Raw genomic sequence first — 23,823 nt, forward strand, 5'->3', positions numbered from 1 at the left:
AATAATGTTAGAAAATCTATCTGAACATCCTGTCTATCAAACTCAAAATACTTTTTAGAACTACTTTATAAACCCTGGCTGTGTGGCAGTTTGTTAAGACGGGCATCCAGCATCCATGTTTGGATTAAGACGTTTTTCTAGCCCACGTAGGTGCTGTGCTTCATCCCAGTGCCATGAATGTCTGTACTGACACTCCAACTTGCTGAGCTGAAAGAGATTTGTCTCAACTGTGGCTGTGTTTACATGACACAGAGGATGGTGGGCGTGTTAGTAGGATGCCGTGGAAGAGACATCTGGTCAGAAAAAGCAAGGGGTAAGAAATCCTTATTTGGTGACCAAAATCAAGTCTGTGTACAATCAAAAAGCCAAACTGCTCTTACTGCACAGCCTTTACCAGTTTTCTTCAGCGTGTTTTTGCACCAGGTTTGTCCTCGTAAGTGTGGAGAAGGTCAATGACACATTTATTTATTTATTTTTAGCAACATGGGAGTTAATTTTTATGAAGTAATCAAGACCTGCACATCTCAGCCTCTAAATCAGATAAACTCTAAATTACCTCATATTTGGTAAACACATTTTAACTCCTGGCCCACATACAGCAAATCTGATCTCAAGTGGGCTGGACCAGGAAAAATAATTATAATAACCTGAACAGATGATGACCAACCAAAGATACCTTTAAAAAGCGCAATTTCAACAATAATTAATTATTTAATTTTTAGTAACATTGCTAGAGCACCCCCTTTTTGGTCTGCCAAAATGCTCCCACACTGCCTAAATAATATTGAGGTCCGGTCTCAGGGGAGGCCTATCCACGACCAATAGTCATGTGTCATGATGTGTGTGTTTGAGATCATTGTCATGCTAAAAAGGTTTCCAGATGGTATTGCAGTGGTTCCAGAGGCGTAATTTCCAGTGGGGTTTGGGGGGTTATGACCCCCCGCCCCCAATAATCAGACCCAAACAATATACCGCCCCCCCCCCCCCCGCCCCCCAATAATCAGACCCAAACAATATACCGCCCCCCAATAAAATTATGAATTATCTTGCATAAATAGGCTGTTGATTTTCTTTACTCATTTCAGTTATTACCAGCAAAATGGTTGCATGTTTAATCATCTGGGAATTTACCCAGATTAGTTGGTGCCTGTCTTATGCTTGAATGATTCATAGTTCAATGGTAAATGGTTTAACAATCAAACATAAAGATGAAAATGGTAAGGTACAAGGCTGGACTGAGAATAAGTGGGAGAGAAAATAAGTCTGGAGAACTATTGCTCAAGACCAGCAGTTCTTGAGCCACTGGTCTTAAAAATGACAAGACAGTCTGGGGGCAAAATATACAGAAATACAGGGTTGCTCAAGACTTTTGCACATTACTGCAGTTTCTGGATGAAACAGACTTTCAACAATCAAGTTTATACTGGAGATAAATGTCAAACATGTCACGGTCTGCAACCAGCAGACGTGTTCAAAAATACGAGTCAAATGAAAGTCCATCCACAAATGATTTATTTACATAAAAATGTAAAGCATAAATGCTGCTTTATGGTTTCCAGATGAAAAACAGAGACTGCAGCTATTAAACCAGATTGAATGCAGGTGAGACACTCCACAAATATGAAACACCTTTAATTTAGAGGATGAATAACCAAGAAGTCTTTCTGTTAGGTTAGTAGGAAGCAGTTAATAAATGTGCAAGAAGTCATTGTAGTTAATGACTGAGGCATATATTGATTCAACAAAGCACGCACCATACAGTTACAAGTTTCCCATATTTGGACTAAAATGACTTTTAATTGCAAGACTTTTATATCTTTTGCCTCAAACTGCTTAATACCGACGCAGCAAAGCCACAAAAATAAGCCACAATCATAAATTATGCAAGTGGTCATTTGACACCAAAGGTTCATGCAGGAAAAAAAATACTGTTCCACAATTTAAAAAAAGCACAACATCTATTTAATGTTCCCCCTTAAACACACTAAAGAAACACAAAAAAAACCAAGATTGTGACAAAATTGTTTCATATTTAGATCTATGAAAAGAAACTCCAGCACCACACATACAGAAACACATGTGAGAGAACATCAGTCCGTTGTAAGGCATAAGATATCATCACCATTACAGACATCATTACCATCATCATCATTATCATTACCTCTATGTTCACACACTAACACTGTACGACATGTGCACATTTAAAACATAAAAATATTGGTGTTCTCAACTAAAATACAGAAATCTTCCTAAAAGGCATTTGTCTAAAATAACGAATATCATAAAAAAAACTCAAAGTGATTTATCAGCATTACAAAGTATGGGGTAAAAATCACATGAATGAATGAATTTGTATTATTACGAGTCCACTTTTCTATTTCATATGTCATAAGAAATGATTCGCGTACCTGTATTTAAAACGCTCTGAGGAGCATTTTTACTGTTTTCAGCAGCAAACAAATTCCACTGTTAAAATACAGTAAAGTGCTGTTGGTGAGATTTGCTATTGTTTAAACTCTAGTCAGTAGACTAGTCACAACCACTTCATTAGGTACACCTTGCTAGTAATGGGTTGGATCCACGTTTGCCTTCAGAACTGCCTTATCTGTTCGTGGCACAAATGCAACAAGTTGCTGGAAACATTTCTCAGAGATTTTGGTCCATGTTGACATGATAGCATCACATAGTTGCTGTGGATTTGTTGGCTGAATCTCCTGTCCCATCACATCCCAAAGGCGTACTATTGGATTGAGATCCGATGACTGTGGAGGTCATTTGAGCTCACTGTCATGTTCAAAAATCGATGACCTCGGCTTTGTGAGTTATTCTGATGGAAGTAGCCATCAGAAGACGGGTACACTGTGGCCACTGTGGAGGCTGTGGCTGTGGTACTCAGCAGCCTAAATCTTTTAAAAAAGGCAGGATGGATTCATGCTTTTATGTTGCTTATGCCAAATTCTGACCCTACCATCTGCATTTTGCTGCCGAAATTGAGACTCATCAGACAAGGCAACATTTTTCCAATCTCCTAATGTCCAATTTTGATGAGCCAGTGTGAGCTCTAGTTTCAGTTTCTTGTTTATAGCAGACATGAGTGGCATGAGTGCTGTGGCCCATGTGCGTTAAGGTGTAGTGCATTCAGAGAAGGTTATTTGAGTTAGTGTTGCCTTCCTATCAGTTTGGCCATTGAAATCTGGCCATTCTCTGATCTTGATCTTCATCTTGACCATGTCTGCATGCCTAAATGGACAGAGTTGCTGCCATGTGAGGTAAACCTAATGAAATGGCCAGTGAGTGATTGAGCTTTACAGTGTAACACTGCAGCTGTTTATTTGCTATTGTAAGGTCGTTTTATCATTTCTATCGTAATCTCTATAAGCTGTCTATTAATGTAAAACACATCCTGAAGCAACACTGACCTTGCACCACTCAGTTAAGTGATTGTTGTTGCAGTCAGTACCATTAACAGCTACACTGAAGACAAATGTCGGGCTGATTCATCGCTTTAAGAGTCTTTATTGTGGTGGCCCGCTCCCAGCTAAACCCTACCACTGCTCTCAGTCACACATCAACGAGAAACCAAACTTCACACCCACAAGAATCAGGTCTAAACATAAAATAGCTGATGGTGATTTAAACGTAAGCATTTTCAGTCCCTTAAGTCCTGGCTCTTGCCAAAGAAAAAACAGCACTCTATTATAACTTAAAAAATGTACACTAGCCGGCCATTAATGTTCTTCCCCGAAGGTATCTGCATTTAAAGTCTTAGTGATCAGGGAAAGAAATAGGGTATAAATGAACCTGATTTTATTAATTATTTCCTGCCAACACACTTAATAATTTTGATCTAGTACACTGTTTTTCATTGTCATTTACTATATTTTTATTTTTTATAGCCTTTTTGACTTGTTATACTCTTGGGTATTTTTTTAAGGGAAATAGGGCAATGATGTGGTGCATGAGAAAGCTGATGGGGTATCATGGGAAAGGCTTTATTTGGCTCAACAATTCCACCGCAACTTACAGAGTGATGCACATTTCTCCCCCTTTTAGCTTCAGGACCACTTACACAGCTGAACCACATTCTTCAGTCTCCCTCTTGAATATTGCACACTATCCATCACACAAACGCACCACTTACGTTTGGCTGCATGTGACACGAAACAGTGAATTAATCAGCTTTAAATGTTTCTGATCTGATTGTTTCAAAAAGGGAGCTCGGAGTTTCTAATGGGAGGAGCTGGTGGCTTCCACCGACTCTCATCAATTAACAAACAATAGCTGTTCAAACATGGGCCTGTAACTTTATCTTCATCATAATGTGACAGACAGTGTGTCTTCCAGAGTGATTAATAGTGGGAGCTGATATTTTGAGACTGTTAATTAGATACAGTGCAGGAATAATGTGCTATATCCCTTTGGCACTGATTTACACATTTAAGAGGTATGAAAACTCAAATCAAATATTCATCAGGAAGAATGAATCATTTTTAACTCGGTTTTTCTCAGGTTTTTTTAGGCTCACGCACATCATGTGACCAGCAAAAAAACATATTAGCTTTATTAGCAAGGATAAGATAATCGCCTGGTTGCAGATTTTCAATCCATTGTCATGAGTTTTTACTCAGAGTTGAGTGAATATCGCGTAGCATGGTGTTGTATTTTAACCATGACATGCTCCACAGGAAGACGTGTGTTTCACAGCCCGGGCTCATGTGCTGTGATGTTGAGTTTTGGGATTGTTTTGTATGAAGATCGATGGACATACAGCGCTGTGGCTGTTACTGTATATCCTGACATTACATGGAGAAGACTAGCGATTTGATATTATAACAAAACTGTAAGGGAAAGGCCACAATACACTAGAAGCTAAGGCTAAAGGTAGTCTCTGATACAACATTTAAAACATGTGATAAAAAGTCCTGGGGCAGCTCAATCAAGCAGCTCACAAATTTTCCTTTATCCATATTTGGCAATTAAATCAAAGAACAATGAAAAAAATCCAACATCACTTTTATAATTACTCAACAAAGTCAACACATGTAGTTTTTATTCATTATTAATATCATTATTATCCCTTATATTTCTTGTGGCTGTAAATGCTAAGTATAATTTTCGGCAAACGTAAATGTGACCAATCAGCAGCCAGCGATTAAAGATTTCCATGAAGGGCAGCCTCTCGCTTCACTGTTCATTAATGAATCCATTCATCACGTCTCGGCCTCTACATGGTGTCAGCTCAAGGTCATTACTAATGAAAAAGTCACCTTTGGGGAGGTCAAAGAGGTCAAGCTGTCCGTGCGACCCACCAGCTAGCATGAGAGCGGCTTCCCTCACACATCCTGAGGAATGCCCTGGTCTCTGCAGCCTGAGGAGGGAGGGAACACAAGGCTCTCTATCATTTGGTGTCCCTGCTATCATTTTTAAAAAGGTTTTTAAATGCCCGCATGCAATTACAAATCATTCATTTTGAACTGTTGACAGCAGTCATGATTTTACTCTTCATTTCATTCAATTTGGCAAAATTGAAAGCGGAACTTGGCAGGACCCTGGTGGGGACTACCACGAGGCATGAGGGGCAAAACTAGGCTGCTTTGAATCCTGTGTTTGTTGGAGATACTTTTGCACAGCTGTTTCTGCATCTTTTTGCCATCACAGGTGGAGGTGAGCTGAACATGCTGGGCTTGGAGATAATAAAGCGCAAATAAGAGTCAATAGAAACAAGAACAGAGCTTCGGCATCAAGATAATGGCATGTGCCTATACTGCACAAGCAAGTTTAATACAGTTAAGCAAATGTACTGTGTTTGTGCAGCACAATACTTCCAAATAGACCTATCACAGAGGTTGGCAAGGTGCAAAGTGTAGTTTGCAGTGTTTTAGGTCTGCCGCACATTTAACCCAGAACTATAAACCAAGCATTATCTCTGCGGGGAGGGAGGAAAGGTAATGCTTATTTCCCCTATAGGAAAAAGCTCCAAATCTCCCCCAAAACCTACAGGATGACGGGGGAAGATGTTGAAACACTGTAAGCAGCAGCAGCAGCAGTGATGGCAGCAGCTTAACTCCTGGAAGAGTCTATGTATGCCCATACCCTCTGCATTAGAATAAGTACTGGCAGATTAGGTGCAGTACTGTGATTACGCGGTGTGTTGGATATATGTTAAAGTGGGAGGAGGGAGTCATGTGAGTGGAGCAACAGACTTGGGTTTGTCTAACAGAACAAGCATGCAGACTTTGTTTAATGTTGTTATCCATGACAAATAACTCAGAATCCACCAGTTGCCTGGAGTGTGCTTGTTCTAAATGCGTCTAACATTGCTTCATCCCACAGTCCAAAGACATGCATGTTAGCTTCAATCAGCGGTGTCCAAACCCAGGCCTCGAGGGGCGGTGTCCTGCAGGTTTTAGATGTGTCCTTGATCCATCACAGCTGATTTAAATAGCTAACTGACCTCCTCAGCATGTCTTGTAGTTCTCCAGAGGCCTGGTAATGAACTAATCATTTGATTCAGGTGTGTTTACCCAGGGTGAGATCTAAAACCTGCAGGACACCAGCCCTCGAGGCCTGGAGTTGGACAAGCCTGGCTTAAATGGTGTTTCCAAATGGGCAGGCATGGTTATCCAGGGATTTTCCTGGTCCTTCCAGCCCTCCTTACCCTGAAGATGGACAAGCAGTTAAGAAAATGCATGGTTAACTCTGGGAATGAGAACTGAGCATTCTTGTGGAGCTCTTTAATCACACACACCATGGGTAAACTCAGCTCAGTTAGTAAAGCCGTCACTAAGCTTTTAGTCATATTACATGGTGCGATACCATAGTTTCGAATCAGGTATGTCGGATTAAACATGGCTGGATGTGTATGAACATTTACTGAGCTTAGCAGACCAGGCTCCATGACAGCTCAGTCCACTGATGAGCAGGACGTTGTCACACAAATAGAAAGCAGTGAGTTGCCAAACTCTTGCTGCCAAGATCGTGAGAACGTTCCGATTTGTGTTGAAGTCCTTTAAGGGTAACTGTTTGTTTCTGGCTTACAATAACTGTGTTAAATTTAGAAAAAAAAAAAGCTCGCTGTTCGCTATTTCTTTGACTTGCTTCTACATCCTCCGCAGTTTTATTAACTCAGTGGGGGACTGTTGGTTGTAAAAGAAGGGAAAAAAGAGACACCTACCATCAGAAACTTTCGTGAAGGAGCAGCGTAGAGGGGGAGAAAAGAGACAAGAGACGGTTAGTGAGAACACGTTTCACTGTTTTTAAGGTGATGTGTGAAGCTGACAGCACTGATGTAGTTCAAAGAAAACAGTTCAGTATGAACTATGAAACCCTTTTGAGCTACAAATAAACGCAGCAGTTTTGGGGGTAACGTAAACATCCTCACTGTTGAAACAAAATGAGTTTTTATTTTAGTTTAAAAGTTATTGTTTAACAGAATAATCAGTTATTTATCATCTCATATTTATTAAATATTATAATCAGTATTTTTTTGTACTGGAGCAGTGGTGGCTGACAATGATCATCTGTATGCTTAAGTAGATATTCCAGTAATAACCATAAATCATTTGTAACTTGCAGCATTTCAAATTAATTTAAAGTTTGTCTGTTTTTGTTTTTTTAAACTTATTTTTCTTTAAAAGCAAGGACATTTGGAAGTGAGCTCAAACATCTGAGTGGCAGGGTACATTACATGATCAAATGAACACATTTACAGTAACATGACCCTCATCCACTGGATCGATGGGATGAGAGATGGAGACGGGAACCAGTGAAAACCAAAAACTGAAGAAGAAACTGAGGTGGCGAGGAAGACTGGGGAGCGGGCAGCGAGTGGGAGGAATTATGTGAGAGTGAGCAGGAAGGAGAGGAAGAGAGGAAGCAAAGATATGAGAAGATCAAACAGGAACAATCACTGGATGGAGAAAAAAGGCAGATGGAAGGCGATCAGTGGGAGGGAGATAACACCACGATCATTAGATAGATGGGAAAAAAAGAAGAGGGCGGCAGCCATGTATGTGGAGCTGGAGTTATGAAGAGAGAGGAAACTGATCATATACAGCACAGGCTCATTAGAGGGAGAGAGGGAGGAAGCTCACACAGAGACCACATTTTCAGAGGCATTAAATGCATAGAGGAAGAAAGCTGAATCAGCCCATACGAGCATGAACTCTCAAAGCTACCGCGTATTGTGGTAATGAATAACTGAATAACAACTGATCTTCTAAATAAACAGCCGGCATTATTTCAGTCCAACTGGGAAACAGTCATCTTACGCAAACCCGAATATTCAACATGCTACCAGAGAATGATTTTTACAGTAACAGTTGCAGAAGATGTGTGCCCAGAGGCCTGAAAAACAGCGGGGATCAGTGAACAAAAACACACCGGGGGGGGGGGGGCGCTCACTCCCACACACACACAATTACTGTACCTCGCGCACAACAAACACGCACGTTCTCGCAGGCGTGTGCGAATCGATACACTCTGGTGGCGCAGGCAGGCAGCAATTAGGCTACCTCACATAAGGACACTTACAGGGCTGTGGATAATTCAAAGGCTGCACTGAGACAATGGTGACTCTTGTGCGTGTGTGTGTGTGTGTGTGTGCACTTGTTCATGCATCAGTGCCTAAGGAGAGGCTGAGTTCCTGACAGAGAGGGTGGTAAAATTACCCAACCTTTTCATGTCTGTTCTCTGCATCTTTCTTTCTTTCATGTTTCTGCACGATTTATGTAAAATCCTTTGAACAACTTTGTAATCCAGAGCCACTGATTGCATCCCTTTGCAACACAGGCCTTGAAGGATAATGCTGCTATTATCCTGCTTTATTTTATTTTATTTTTGTTTTTTTCACCAATAAAAACCACAGAAAAGACCCAAACCAGCAACAAATCTCACCGAGCGCCCTGGTTTCCAGCTGATCATACAATTCTTTAAAAATGGGTCGTAATTATGTTATTTCATTTTTCGGCTCTGCCACGTCTTGAGGATGCAATATTTAGCTTTGATATTTCCTAAGTGAAATAAAATAAGTTCTGCTTTAACAGCAGCAGGTCAGTGTTAAATAACTAAAGATAATTTACTGGAGGGCATTTAGTGCAAACAGAGTAATTTTTGGAGCACATGGGAGGGCTTTGGCTGCCATCAGCGATGGCTGATTTGGGCCAGACCGGTGAAACTCCCCTTTCTGTCAGTGTAAATAAATTTAACTACACATTTAACCCATGAAATAACTCAATATAAGGAAAAGAAGTGTAATTTCAACAGTATGTCTGAGTTTTTTGACATGACAAAGAAATGTTTCGTATTAAATGAAAGAAATCTGTGCTTAAATGGTAAGAACAAAATCTGTTAAATTACAGGAAAAAGTTCCAGTAGCTCATTGCCCAGATTGTCCTGTAATTTTAAACAAAAGTTTCTGTTAATCCACAGATGATCCACAGAAAAACACAAATCAAAATTTATGCTAATTTATTTTAACCATTCAGAGGGCCAGATCGGACTCTTTACTGGGCCAATTCTGGTCCCTGGACCTTGTGTTTTGCTTGCTGAAACTAACTTTAAAAGTGCATGTGACACATGTGGAGAAAAGAAAGCAAAGGGGAAGACAAACACAGACACTAGTAGCTGCTACTGACTTGCCAGGATGACCATGTCCATTCCCCAGAAGATGCTCATGATCCATCCGACCATGATAACAGCTGTGAGGATCTGAATCAGGGCTGCTGCTACGTTGAGCCAGAATACACAGCAAACACCTCGCTCTGAGATCAGCTCACTGCGAGCGCCGCACAGCACTGTGAACGCTGAGATGAAGGTGCCTGTGGGAAAAACACCACAAGTCATACTGTTACCAAAAACAATCCAAGAAGTTATTGTTTTAACAGTTCTGATGTACTTTGCTATCAAATATCTCTGCGATGTTTATAGTCCGACATGATAAAAACCTTTGAGGAGTTTTCCATTCTGGTTAATCTCCAGCGAGGCCAAAACAGACTCCGGATGAAATGAACCAGAAAGGGTTTTTTTTATTGTTTCAAATAGAAACATCACACAGGTAAATTGCACTTACACAACTTAGTGCTTTGAGACAAATGCGGATATATTGAATGCAATAAGCCTTCAACAAAATCATGTGGAGTAATTTGTAGACAGCTATTCAGGGCATGAGTACACTTAAAGGACCTTAAATGTACATGAATGTGCAAAAGTCTTGAGTCACCCCTAATTTTTTAACATTTTAGTTCTGAAGAGCCAGATTGTTTTGTTACTTTTTAAGGGGTCTCAAGCAATAGTTCTCCAGACTTTCTGAAGGTCTTTCAAAGGTTTTCTTTGGACATTGGCTGCTTTTCCACTCATTTCCAGGAAAGTCCTGAACAATCTATGCAAGAATGCCAAAACATGACACAATTGGACAGATATAAAATAGATAATTCTGTACCAACAAGCTGATTCCCAAAGAATCAGAAATTTTCTCAGTGGAAGTTTAGCTCTCAAGAAGCTAACCTAAAGAAGGAAAACTGGAAGTATCAGTCATGGACTGACCTCCCCAGAAACCGGACCTCAACATTAGTGAAGCAGTGTGTGATCATCCAGGAAAACAGCTTTGAATGTCCTTCAAGAAGCCTGGAGAATTATTCCTGAAGACTTCTTAAAGAAATTACATCAAAGCTTGTCTAAGAGACTTCAGGTTGTGTTGAAGGTCGTTAGATCTGTGCAAACGAGGGGTGATATAAGACTTTTTTGCAGTACTGTATTTACAAAATGTTATGGTAATCCATCAAAGAATTACAGTCTGCTACAGTAGTGAACCAGAACATCTCTCTTTATTGGTTTGAAACACACAGTCACGGTCATGGACAGTAAATGCTGCATTTCTTCTCAGCACTGCATCTGTACTTAATCCCTGAAGAGAGATAAGAAAGATTTTCTGTGACTGCAGCTGTCAGTCGTGACATTACTCCCCGCCAGAGATGGGCAGTAACGCGTTACTGTAATCTGATTACTTTTTTCAGGTAAGGGATTACTATTGCAAAAACGGTAATTAGATTACTGTTACTTTCCCGTAGGAACGCTGCATTACTGCGTTACTAAAACCGTGATTTTTTGCGAGAATGTCTCATGACAGTGACGTAAGCGAGTGCGACGTTCGTGACAACAGCTGTGTGCAGATCAACAATGGATCATATATCGAGTGCGGGAGAGAGTATGAGCGTGCAGCGTTTAAAGCGTGGAAGTACTGACCTTACTTTGAGTTTGATTCCATAAAAAGTGACAAAAACATTAGTGTCCGTTGTGCGTGGGAAGAAAACTTCTTTTTACAGCGGAAAAAACCCCCTGAACTTCCAAGCAAGCACCGAGTGCACTACCACGTAATGGGAAACTCACAGAGAAACACAAAAAAAAGAATTATTTTATGTTCTGGAATGTGCAGAAAATAAGTTTAAATGTTAAACAAATTTCTTCCAGTCAGAGAATGTTGCATATAATTAAATCTTTGCTTGATGCATAAAGTTAAAAGATTAAAACTAATAAAACAAGTTTTAAAAAGAGACTTTTCCATTTGATTACATTTTGTATGATGGATTATGTAGAAAAAGTAGAATTGGGCTGAAAGATCTATTGCTTTATTACCTATTCAGGTTGTAAATCATGTTTTTAAAAAGTAACTAAGTAACTAAGTAATTAATTACTTTTGAAAATAAGTAATGAGTAAAGTAATGGGATTACTTTTTGGGGGTAGTAATCGGTAATTAGTTACTGATTACTTTTTTCAAGTAACTTGACCAACACTGCTTCCCGCTGTACTGCATCAGGTCCAATATGAACAAAAGAAGGAACTTATAAGCCTTGAACTTAAATCAGTGTCATAAGAAACACTTAAAATGTGAAAAATCATCTTTTTGTTTTAGTTTCAGGACCCTTGTCCCATCCCAATTAAGAAAGCAAAATCACCGTAAACAATGATTTTGTAAAGGTGAACAGGTGTGAAATGTGTTTAGTTAGTTTGTTTGTTTGCTTGTTTTAATCAATTTTAAATCATGCTTTTTATTTGTTTTTGTTTCTAATGTCTCTGTAAAGCACTTTGAATCACCTTGTTGTTGAATTGTGCTATACAAATAAATTTGCCTTGCCTTGCCTTGCCTAAAGCCTGTTTGGGGTTTGTTTGTTGTTTTTTTAAATTCAAGTACAACAATAGTTGTTATCTTAATATTTATTCAAACTTTCAGAAATGAAAAGTGGTAGATTACTGTTAACAAAAGAAATTTGACTCACTGCTACTGTGTAGCAGTAGCAGTGAGTCAAATGATTGAGCTTAAATGTGCAGTCACCCCCTCAGAGGCCCATTCTGGGCTAAGAAAAACCAGCACTTCATTTTATGCATTCAGTTTTGTTTTTTTATTATTATTATAGGAGCAGTTGAGAGCTGCCCAATTTCTAAGATGTTAAAAGCACTAATAGTATTAATATAACGTAGTAAAAGTAGTAAAACACTTATTAAAACAGATTTATTTACTTGTTTACTCTCAGTACTTCGTCAGATCTCTGTATACAGTAAAGATGTGCATGGAAATAAAAGCAGCTGTATAAGGTGATACAACCAGTCACACCTGAAGAGCAAAATGTTTCTCTTTGCCGCAGAGAAATAACTGAAGCTAGACTAAAGAAGCTGTTCTCTATGTTTTGTTTTGGGGTGTTTTTTCTGTGTCTAAGAGAGAGAGTCAGTACTTAAGGTTTTCCCGGTGGCAGGTACCTGGCCATTGCAGCGATGTCTCTATGCCCTGGAGAAAAAGCACATATACTGGCTGTTTGTAATAGAGCTGAAACAGGATTATCTCAATGTTCAACTCTTATCTGTCTGAATTAAGTCCAGTCGCACTCCTTATTCTGCTATCTGAAAGCCTGGAGACCATCCCCTGCACAGTAAATGCTCTGTGTGAAACTGTATGCACGAGTTTGAGCATCCACGTATACAACTCTGGAAACCTTCTGGGTCCAGTTTTTCAATGAGTGCATAAAAACTAAAATCAAAAAATAAACCTATAAACAGAAGACAAATTCCATTCTTGTGACATTTGCAGAATATAAATGCTCAGATTAAATCATTTTGCAGACTTGTGGATTTCAGACCCACAGTGTTTAAAGTAAAGATGCTGCAGATGTCATATTTTAATTAGGTCATATTTACTCACAAGTTCTTGTTGAGCTTAAAATAGCTGATAGTATAGTATTTTCTCAAAGTCACAACACCAAAGAACCTTTTTAAGACCTAAAAAAGCCTAAATTGTTCAAACAATCAGCTGACGCTCCGGCTTGCTCTCCGCAGGCTTTTTGTAAAGACTAAATACTGTGAATATTGCATGCGACATAAGAAATGCCTGGTGGGCGTTGTGTGCATCATGGCCTTGGCCCTTCCCTTTCTGCCAGCTCCATTTCTTGTCACATTGGTGAATTTCAAATAACACAAAGTAGAACAGGTGGGGGGAGGGAGGAGCAGGCTCTGCCAGGCTCTGCCAGGCTGCCGGCTGTGTGTGCTTTTTTTTTCTAAGTAGAAAGGAAAGGCCAGCTCATGTATAAGTTAGTTTCTCACTTTTTTCTCTGTTTCATTTTCTTTTTTTTCTCTCTCTCTCTCTCTGCTTCAAAATTTCCATCCAGTGTCAGTCTCTTTCATTAACTATGCATTTGGAGACAGTTGTATCGTGGTGAATCTTTCAACAGAAGCACTGCCAGATTGTCCGAGCACATCTGATGAATCTGAATGACATAAAATGTAATATTTACTCTCACAAGGCTTATACTTGACTGTCACAGAAAAGTAAGATAAGTAAGTATATAAATTGGTGGAAAGGAAGAGATGAACCCTCATATTTTCTTTGCTCATTTCAAAGCCTCGAGCAGAAAGAGCAACAGCGGGCTAAAATGAGAGTCCATCCAGGACCGACGTGGTCTGATCAGGAGCAGAAATTTTCAGGTCACAGAGGCCACACCCACCAGCAGATGCTCTGGCTGCCTTAGGTGCTGCCCACCTCCAGACATTAGCTGTGATTGACAGCCAGCTGGTAGCTGAATGGTTACGCATCACTTCCGTCAGAGTTTTGGCATGCACAGAAGGATTTCTATGGTCTGTTTAGTTTTACTTCTTCTGCATGACTTCCAACGTCAGCGGTCTCTGTCAGGTACTGTTCACATGTGTCGCTTTCACTGGATGCATTATTAGGTACACCTTACTAGTACTAGTTTGGACCCTCTTTTACCTTCAAAACCCCTCAATTCTTCAATACTTAGGTAGGCTGTGGCATTTTGACAGGCTGTCAATCTGTCACAGGGCTAACCTGCCATGACAGCACAAATCAAGGCTGATCAGACCAAGCAGCCTTTATTGTTCAGTTGTAGCCTTAGTTTCCTGTTCTTTTCTGACAGGAGTAGTGTGGTCTTCTGCTGCAGTCGCCATCTCTTTCCTGGTTCGACATGTTGTGCATTCAGATGTGCTCTTCTGCATACCTTGGTTGTAACAAGAGTTACTGAGTTACTGTTTACTTCCTAGCTTGAAGCAGTCTCCTCTGATCTCTGGCATCAATAAGGCATTTTTGAGTCATCGCTCACATCCCAACAGAGTAGTACTGCTCACTGGATATTTTTTCTTTTTCAGGCCATTTTCTGTAAACTCTAGAGATAGTCTCAGTAGATCAGCAGTTTCTTAAATACTCAGCCGAACTGGCACCAACAAACATGCCATGTTCCGAGTCACTTTAATAAACTTTATTCCCCATTCTGATGCTTTGAACTTTAGCTGCTTGTCTTGGTCATATGTTTGGCTGATTAAATATTTGTCTTAACAAGCAGTTGAACAGGTGTTCCCAATGAAGTTTTTGCTGTCTGTTCCAATATAATTTATCAAATAGCAATGCAACTAAATATTAGATCCGCTTTTGAAAAAACAAAACAATTTGGAGTATTTGTTTGGCTCAGCACACCAAAACCTACAAGTTCATTCTTCGAAATTAAGAAATATTTGAATCTGAGAAAGCAGGATAATGAAGGATAACTGAATGTAAAACCAAAACAGTCAACTGAAAGATACTAAAATGCTATAAGAACTGCAGAGTTGGGCTCTTCGAATTTATCAGTGTGTCACTTTGTCAAATAAAACCACATTGATTAAATAAGTTTAAATTAAGTCAAATTATTAAGTCAAATTATCATTTTGGCATTAATGATCACTTGCCAAGTGAATATTACCATGAATCCGTCTAATAAGAGGATTTTGCATAGGGAAAAAATTATATAACTTTAAATATATTTCCAAAATTATTATATGTTGGATTAATTCTTAGATCAAAACTATCAAAACAGTAAATTGATCAGTGGAGAGCATTTTAGTCAGCATGTAATCAAAGAGCACAGAGCTAACTATAAGGAAAATACTCCGCTAAATAATTGCAGCTGGGCAAAACCTGAACAAATATATGTGCTTAACAATATACTTTGCTTAACAATATACGTTGAGCTGATGCAATAATAAAGTCAGAATAAATCTTTCAGTTTTTTGCTAGAGAAATCCAACAATCCTCTAGGTGCGAAAAGCTCTTGGCTTCGTTGTATGTCGCATGTGGGATATTGTGAGTACGTACATGCGTGTTTGTGTCTATGTGTGTCAGTAGATATTACCCAGACTAATTACTATAATTACACAGAGAACTCTACAAAGCACCCACTGGTAGTGTGGGAGGTTAATGATGGAGTGTAAGAGTGTCAAGACAGCAAGAGAAGCAGACATAAAGGGAGAGAGAAAACAGGAAGGAAGAGAAAGGACCAGAAAACAACGGAGGATGTGAACTGTAAAGCTGTGTTGATTAGATGAAATGGTACTTGCATACCAACTCAAAGTAACCAGTAATCAGGTGTATCACTTAAGTATCGAGGTACTCCACCTTTAAGGCCAGTCCACCTTAAAGCTGACAGGTGGAAAGGGAAAAGCTCCCCCTTTACATAGATGTGAAACTCCTCCTTCCATTGACTATAGTTTGCAAGTCTTAGATAAAGTTTTGTTGTTGTTTTTTAAAAAAAAATTAAATATTGAGGGAAAAGAGAGAAAGAAAGATCATCAGGTAGTTCAAATCTAAAGAAAAAAAATGCATTCAGCATTTTCTTGTGAAAAAATGTGCCTTAAAATTACAATTTGTTAAATCTCACCACTCGATCTCAGTAGATTGCAGTCAACTCTCCTGTACTGGGTTTCATGGGTAGCTGGTGTACGTATTTTTTTACTCTGAAGGAGGCCGTAAAACTTTGTTGAAGGAGTTTGATACAAGTCAGTAACTTATATCACAGTGATATTGAGGTGACCTGCTGAGGATATACTGAACCTCTCTGTCAGTAAGTGCTACAGTTTTTGCCACTATTAGCTGCTCTTATCCTCTTTTACCTGCTGTTAGCCTCTGTTAGGTGCTCTTAGGCTCTTTTATCTTTTGTTAGCCTCCGTTAGCTGATCATAGCCTGTTTTACCTGTTGTTAGCCCCTGTTAGGTGCTCATTGCCTTTGTTTGCTGCTCTTATCCTCTTTTATGTGTTGTTAGCCTCTGTTAATTGTTATTAGCTTATGTTAGCTGCTCTTAGTCTCTTTTACTTGCTCATAGCCTCTGTTAGCTGCTCATAGCTTTTGTTAGCTGCTCTTAGCCTCTTTTATCTGTTGTTAGCCTCTGTTAGCTGCTTATTGCCTCTGCTGATCTTATCCTCTTTTACCTGCAGTTCTCTAAAGTAGATAAAACATTGCTAGACCTGAAGAGTTAGCAAACTATCATTCAGTGTAATTAAACTGTCTATCAGAGAGTAAGTGTGCTTTTTATGACACTCAAGCTTAACATTAGCTCTTGGAATGTTAGTTTATAACCAGTGTTAGTGTAACATGATACAAAGAAACATGTTACAGTAATCGCATAATATTTTTCAGTAACAGTTACAATTTATGTGGTTACTCGTGTTATAAGGGTTCTTCAGTTATCTGCAGGCTGGGTGGATAGAAAGAAAACATATTAATAAAAAACGTCTAAACAATTAGACATGAATCAATGTATATTTCTGTGTACAATATTCTTTTTCTTTCTATCAAATGACCTCAAAAAATGGTGAAGTAGGCTGACTTAATCCCTAACTAAAAGTACCATATATTTATTTATTTTGTAAATAAGAGCAGTTGTGCACTGAACACACTGTTATGTCACCCACGTGTTAGACCAGTGACAACTGATTCCTTTTGTGCACTGACTTTTAGATACCACACGATTTTTAAAATAGTTGCTGCTGATTGGGTAACACTTCTGACAAAACCACCAAAGGAAAAACAAACATACTTCATAGACAGTTGCACAGTCTTTCAGTGAAATGTTTTTCAGCCTGCAGCCATTTGCAACGCATTTTTAGGCTGAACCTGCCCCTGACTTTTAAGGAGTATCACCTCACTGGACATATTGCTTTTGTTACTCAGCGCATCTTTGCCAGTGTTGCTTTTAAACTCAAAAGTCACGGGTTATAACAAAACTATGGATAACATTCCCTCCCTTGCAGAGTAGCTAGCCACCTACTACTAAAGAACTTCAAGCAGCTTTACATGTTTTTGTGTTTGCAGCCAGTAAAGTGTTAGCAAAACAGCATGTCTTTGGCTCAATTGGCTTGCCCTGTGAACACATATTTAACATGAAACTAAGTCAAATATCCAGGTCAGCCTGTGCTTTGTCGCCCTGCTCTCTTCCTTGTCATACATCGTTTGAATTTGTTGGAGGATGACACATTCTGTCTTAGCAAATATAAAGTCCTCAGTTTAGAGAAAGCTAATGACAACAAGCAGCATTCTCGGCTCTGGTGACGAGAGAGCATGTAGCTCTCGGTTAGTCCCTCTCCAATTGAATGACCCAAGCTGGCAAGCTAACGATCTCTAGTATCTAAATTAGACCAAGAATGAACGCCAACCTGAGTGAAACAACGATTATTAACATGTACCTGTTTTTATAAAAAACATTCATCACAAACTCCAATTCTTTTTATATTCATCATTTCCTGCAAATATGATGCAACATTCTCTATTTCTGTTGGTTTTACATGTCAAATTCAATGTATTGAATGTATTCTTTATGTGACAGAATTTAGTTTGAGCGACCACTGAATACAGAATAAAGAATGAGGAAAAGCTGCCAGATGCCAAAAAATGCTAATCGAGGGTTGTTGTTTTTTTCTAGTATCAGAAAATGTAATGCAGTTGCAGAAATGGGACTGACAAAAAACCCATACACTACTGGATTATGTTTTAAATTAGTATTTTTAATGAAAACGTGTGCACTATGAGCATTAATCATGCAAATTGCTTTTGCCCAGTGCTGTAGACAAGTGAGACTGAGTGGAGTAAGAGAGGAACACTGCTAATTTTAGTGCAAGTAAACACATGAAAATTCAGACACGAGATATCAACAGAACTCAGCAACGACACACTGCAGTGTCTCTAATATTACATGCAGTCAATCTCACAGGAACACACACACTGAGAGGACTAAGTCACTTAAGTGTTTTAAAGCTTCACACTTTCCTCTCCTCTTATGGCAAATATCGTAATGCAACCAGTGACCCGGAGTTTCTTCCACAGTAAGTGTGCGTAATTATTTACAGCTCTTGTATCAGTTTACACTGAAGCTGCAAACAGCTTGTGTGGTACTCGCCTGTAGTTTTTAACTCAGTCTCTGTTACATTCCTGGGATGATATAAGATTCTTGTTCTTAACATGTCAGCAGGCAGAGGTGGGGTTAATGCAAAGTTTAATCACGTAGGCTTGTGAGACAGAGGCTGTTTAAATCCTGAAAGTCAACACAGAGGTGTAGTCGTTGATTTTAGAGGCTGAGGAAACACGTCTGGCTAGATTTGAGCCTACTAGTCAATATCCACATGATATGTGAACTGCCTACTATGCATGAAATGGTTTGACTTTGACACCACTGTTACACAGCTCCGTGCAAAGTTTTTACACTTGATCTGTTTGTGGAGATTAAATAAATGGTATGTAACATGTTAAATATTCAGCTTAAGAAGTACTATTAGACATACTTTGTCACATTTGAAAGACTCAAGGCAGGCCGGCTGCTTTATCTCAATGCTTTTGACTCAAGGACAAGTGTGCCCCAACAATCAGACACAAAGGAGAATCTTTTGTCTTTAAACAAACCTGGAGCGGATCTTTAGGTTTCTGTAGTAATAGTGCCAGAGATGTCATACCAATAATAGTTACTACTGCGCCAGGTGCTGTATCACCTGTTATCCTGACCTGTTGTACCTTTGCATGAACATGAATGTCTGGGAGGCTTTGGCTCATGTCCAAATTCAATTACACATTTCTAAATTTTATTTTGTCGGCAGGCTGAATAGATCGAGACGCTCTTTTCAGTCCCAGTCAGTTAGAGCCAAACTACACACACACACTGCCATGCATGCATTGTGTTCATTTTAGTCAGGGTTGTCATGGCAACAGCTATTCAATGAAATGTCAATGCATTCAGGCAAACTGACACACATACACGCACACACACACTGTAAACACACGCTCTTCGATGAAGGGCTGCCGTGCTACTTTCCGCACATATTAGGGATCAATTTTGTGCTCCTGTCAAGAAAAGGGAAAACAGGTCAGCGGGGGTTTGCTGACCCTGTTGTAATGTTTGTGGCAGTCTCGAGGAGTCAACAATTCAACACTTAAAGAAAGGTGGCAGCAAACAGAGTCCTGAATGTGAGTCAAAAGAGAGGAAAATAGGAATGAATGTGAGAAAATAGTTGGGATTTGAAGGCTATTTTTAGATGGAAGTATAACAAATAAACACGGCGAGAGTAGGGAGGAGTATGAATCCCATGAGATATGCCCACTAGATCAGAGGGGGAGGAAATGTGGGGAGGGGGAAGGCTCTCCCTTGGTTATTTGGTGAATTGAGCTCAGGTATGTTCCTTATAACTGATGTTTTCCGCATGTCACCAAATCTTTTTCCTCATAGTGACTTTCACTTTATTGCTTTCTACATATTCTACTTTTTCTTGAAATCAGCTCCTGACGTTCTGCTGCGTTTGAATCAAACCACTGAACTGATGAGTAAACAGCTGTGTGTGAATGCCGGGGTGCGGACGCGTGTGACTAAATGTCTTTCAAAGCCTTATGTAGCAGTATTAATTTGTTGACAGCCGCTCATTATATCTGTATTTGTGTGTGCGCGTGTATCAGTCTGGCGGCGGCGGTGGGCTTTGTTATGTAGTGGCGATGAGCGTATCTGTGTGTCATTAGCTACCAGATGTTACATACCGTAATGTGACAAAGTGGAGGAATTAGATGGAGAAGGCAGAACAGAAGGCAGAAACACCCTTCCATTAGCTAATGAGCTGCAAACCCGGTCAATGTCTGCTTAGAAATACACACACAGCGAGACCACCGGCTTCATCACACAACTGAGAATGTGTGGGTGAACTGTGCACACATTAAAGTGAGTCAGACTCAGCTCTGCTGCTTTGTTGTCATTTAAATTCATATTTTAGTTTTCTTGTTTTGGGATTTTTTGCTACAGATTTAACTAAATGTGAAATGCCTTTAAATGTATAAAATCCTTTTTTTAAAGTTTCAATTTGGATAAATCTACAAGTACTATGCTGTCAGCTCCAGGAGCTTAATTCAGCTCTTTCATACACTTTTGTAGTAAGAAAAAAACCATTTCTAAATAACATATTAAAAGAAAAAAAATGCAATTTGTGTCCAATCATCAATTTGTGATGATTAGTTGTGGATTTGTGTATCATGTGATTCCCATAACATGAGCTTTGTATGAAAATGACACATGTTGAGTGTGTCCTCAGTGAGGATGTGTCTACCTGCTGTGATGATGTAGCTGCATGGACTTTATTAACACCTGGCAGACTGAGCCCGTGTGCTTCTTACTGTAACACAATGTGTGAGTGGGGTCTTATTCTTAGCACGTTTCTCACACATTTATGGAAGTAGTCAGGAAAATACAAGCAGGGAGACTATTTTTTCACTCCTCTGAGTTTTCTGATCTAATTCATGTAGTATTTCTTTTTTTTTTTGCCTTTACATTTGTACACCTCGTCTTGTGAGTTTGCTGACTGTTTGCACCTGAGCCCCAAACCAAATCAAAAACCAGGTGAAATTAGAGGGAATTAGAAAAGGAAAGAAAAAGAAAGTGTGATTTATCTTACCAAGTCCAGGTATGAAGGTATTCAGAAAAAGACAGATGACCGCCAAGGGGAAAGGCATAGTGGGAATTGCAGCTCTCAGGGGGCCTTTCTTCTCCCTGACCTCCACCACCACTCCTCCACCTGCTGTAGGGCCCCCGGACATGGCTTTAGTCCCCAGATTATCATCTGTTTTGACACGCCCCTGCTCCGTTCCTCCGTCTTTCTGCGCCATCTCTCTTTTCTCTTTAGATTAAAAGCAGCTTCAGGTGAGTGGGTGAGATTTGTTTCCCCTGGATTAGGATTTAGATGAGGGCAAAAATAAATGTCAAAAATAGTTGTATCCACAGAGGATTAGCTAAATATTCAGCAGTTCATGTCATCAGCTGGCTCTCCACTCACAGCTTATGACACATTCACTGGCAAATAAACAGGAGCAGCAACAAGCTAGAAATGTGAATTTGTGGCAAAAAGGGTTAAACTGTTTATAGAAAAGCAATGCATATTTAATTTTATTTGAGATGAGATATATTTTTAAAGTCAGCTTAACAAATGTTCACACATATCCACGTCTCAGGAGAGCAATTGTCTTCAAGAACATATGAGGGAGATGCAGAGATTCGTCTGAAAAAGTAAATTTAAATCAGGGAAAAAAGTCTCAAACAAAGCAGAAGTTTCAAAATCCTGCAACTGTGAGTCCTTAAAAAGCACTGTGTCCATCATCAGAAGTCAGTGACATCGTCTGTTTGTTCCCATACATGTCCAGCATGTCCTTAAGGAAGCCTCCTTAAAATATTTTCAACATCTTCAGTAAAGTCCTCAAACTATGTGCTGCAATTTCTTATTTTCTTTCTTTCTTTCTCTTTTTTCTTTCTTTTTCTTTCTTTCTTCAGTAAAATCCTGCTAATCCTACACACCTCTCCAAGACAGAGAGCAGACAGCGCACACACCGACCCCCGTTTTTCTACTACGTCTCTCTCTCTCCCTCTCCCTGTTTTCTCTCCCTCTGTCCCCCTCCATTTAAAGGAACAGTGCCATCATTTGCTGCCTCTGAATGAAGTCGATCCATAAAGCTAATGCAAGAAATTACACACTGTTGCTTAAATTATCTTGCATGATGACCCTAAAGAAAACCTTTGCACGATTTTCCTGCAGCTTAATTCCAATCCAACTGATTACAGCCCAGTCCTTTTTGTTTACATTTATTTAATGTGTTCACACATCTCCACGAGCGCTTTATGTGAGCGTCAGATAATGGTTGAGAGAAGACACACATTTACAAATGTCCCCAGTCTGTAATATAGATAATTACAACTGATGGATTGTGTAATGATTGTGTAATTGCAGCGCTCATTTTCAAAGCTACCTGCTGTTCTTTCCCGTGAATACACAGCTGGGTTTACAGCAGGTTTACAAAACCGAGAAAGAAAGGAGAAGGACGGGAAGCTGAGACAAAGCAGATGAGGGATGAAAAAAAGAAGAAAACTCAACAGTGGAGAGCGAGCTCAGACGAAGAGACAATCACTGTCAGTATTTTCAGCTATGTAATAGCTGAAATACTGACATACCACCCCCCCACTCCTCCCCTGACTTCCACTTAATCCCCCATATCTCACTTTTCAACTTCTCTTCCTCATCTTCTTCACCACTTCTCCAGTCTGCTCACGCGAGCTTTATTTAAACACAGTTGCAAATCTGCGAAAGCCTGAAATTAATCTCGGTCTCAGTTTTCATCTCTCTCTCTCCCTCTACATCTCTCTCTCTCTCATTTCTGTTTGGTTTCCTAGCAACCCAGGAAGCTGAAGGTAATTATACAAAAGATATTGATCTCTACTTTGTGGTCCCTCTCTATCCCCCTCCTATTTTTCCCATCTCTCCCACTAATTTCAGTTCAATCCCTACTTTTAATTTCCTCTCATCTCTGAATCACGGGCGGTGCTGTAACTGCCGACTCGGCTGTAGTTTTCTCTTTTGTTTTGGTTATGCAAAGCGGCATTATTATGTGTCTGAAAGTCCAGGACTCTCAGAAATCTGGACCGATGAACTCAGTCATCGTTGGATTGTTGAGCCAAAGGCATGTGGTGTATGCTTATTACCATGACAACATTACAGGAAAAGTAATACAGTGTTTTAAAAAAACAAAAAACATTTCATAATTTATTTACAGTGAGCCAATTGTAATCAAAAACAATTTCTCATTGTAAGAAAAATGTACATTTGAGCTACAACAGTTTAATACTACTGTTTGGATTCAGGTTATAAGGATATTCTGGCAGTTATACTCCAGTCTCTATAAATAGCTTGATGCAGATTTGTTGGCGCATCCGTGATATGAATTTCTGGTTCCACCACATCCCAAAGATGCTCTATTGGATTGAGATCCAATTACCAGGGAGGGCATTTGAGTGCAGTAAACTCATGTTAAAGAAACCATTGTTGGATAATTTGAGATTTGCAATATGATGTGTTATCCTGCTGGAAGCAGCCATCAGAAGATGGGTACGCTGTGGTCATAAAAGGATGGATGTGGTCAGCAATACTAACCAAGTAGGCTTATTGCAGTGCAGTAGGGCCCAAAGGGTGCCAAGAAAATATCCTCAACCACCACCAGCCTGAACTT

General features: G+C 39.5%; 1 protein-coding gene across 1 annotated transcript; it reads right to left on the reverse strand.

The window, feature by feature from the left end:
• Positions 1 to 1,489: 1,489 nt before the first annotated feature.
• Positions 1,490 to 22,160, reverse strand: stum (stum, mechanosensory transduction mediator homolog). The gene is given in 4 exon segments (XM_085431553.1): positions 1,490 to 5,368; positions 7,175 to 7,274; positions 9,636 to 9,818; positions 21,228 to 22,160. Coding segments are annotated over 4 exon segments (678 nt in total). The 5' UTR covers positions 21,439 to 22,160; the 3' UTR covers positions 1,490 to 5,184.
• Between the last annotated feature and the right edge of the window lie 1,663 nt (positions 22,161 to 23,823).

The sequence above is a fragment of the Copadichromis virginalis genome, linkage group LG15 (assembly GCF_057382275.1).
Source record: "Copadichromis virginalis isolate Kocher_CV1m ecotype Utaka linkage group LG15, C_Virginalis_male_GT1.1, whole genome shotgun sequence".
Classification (NCBI taxonomy): domain Eukaryota; kingdom Metazoa; phylum Chordata; class Actinopteri; order Cichliformes; family Cichlidae; genus Copadichromis; species Copadichromis virginalis.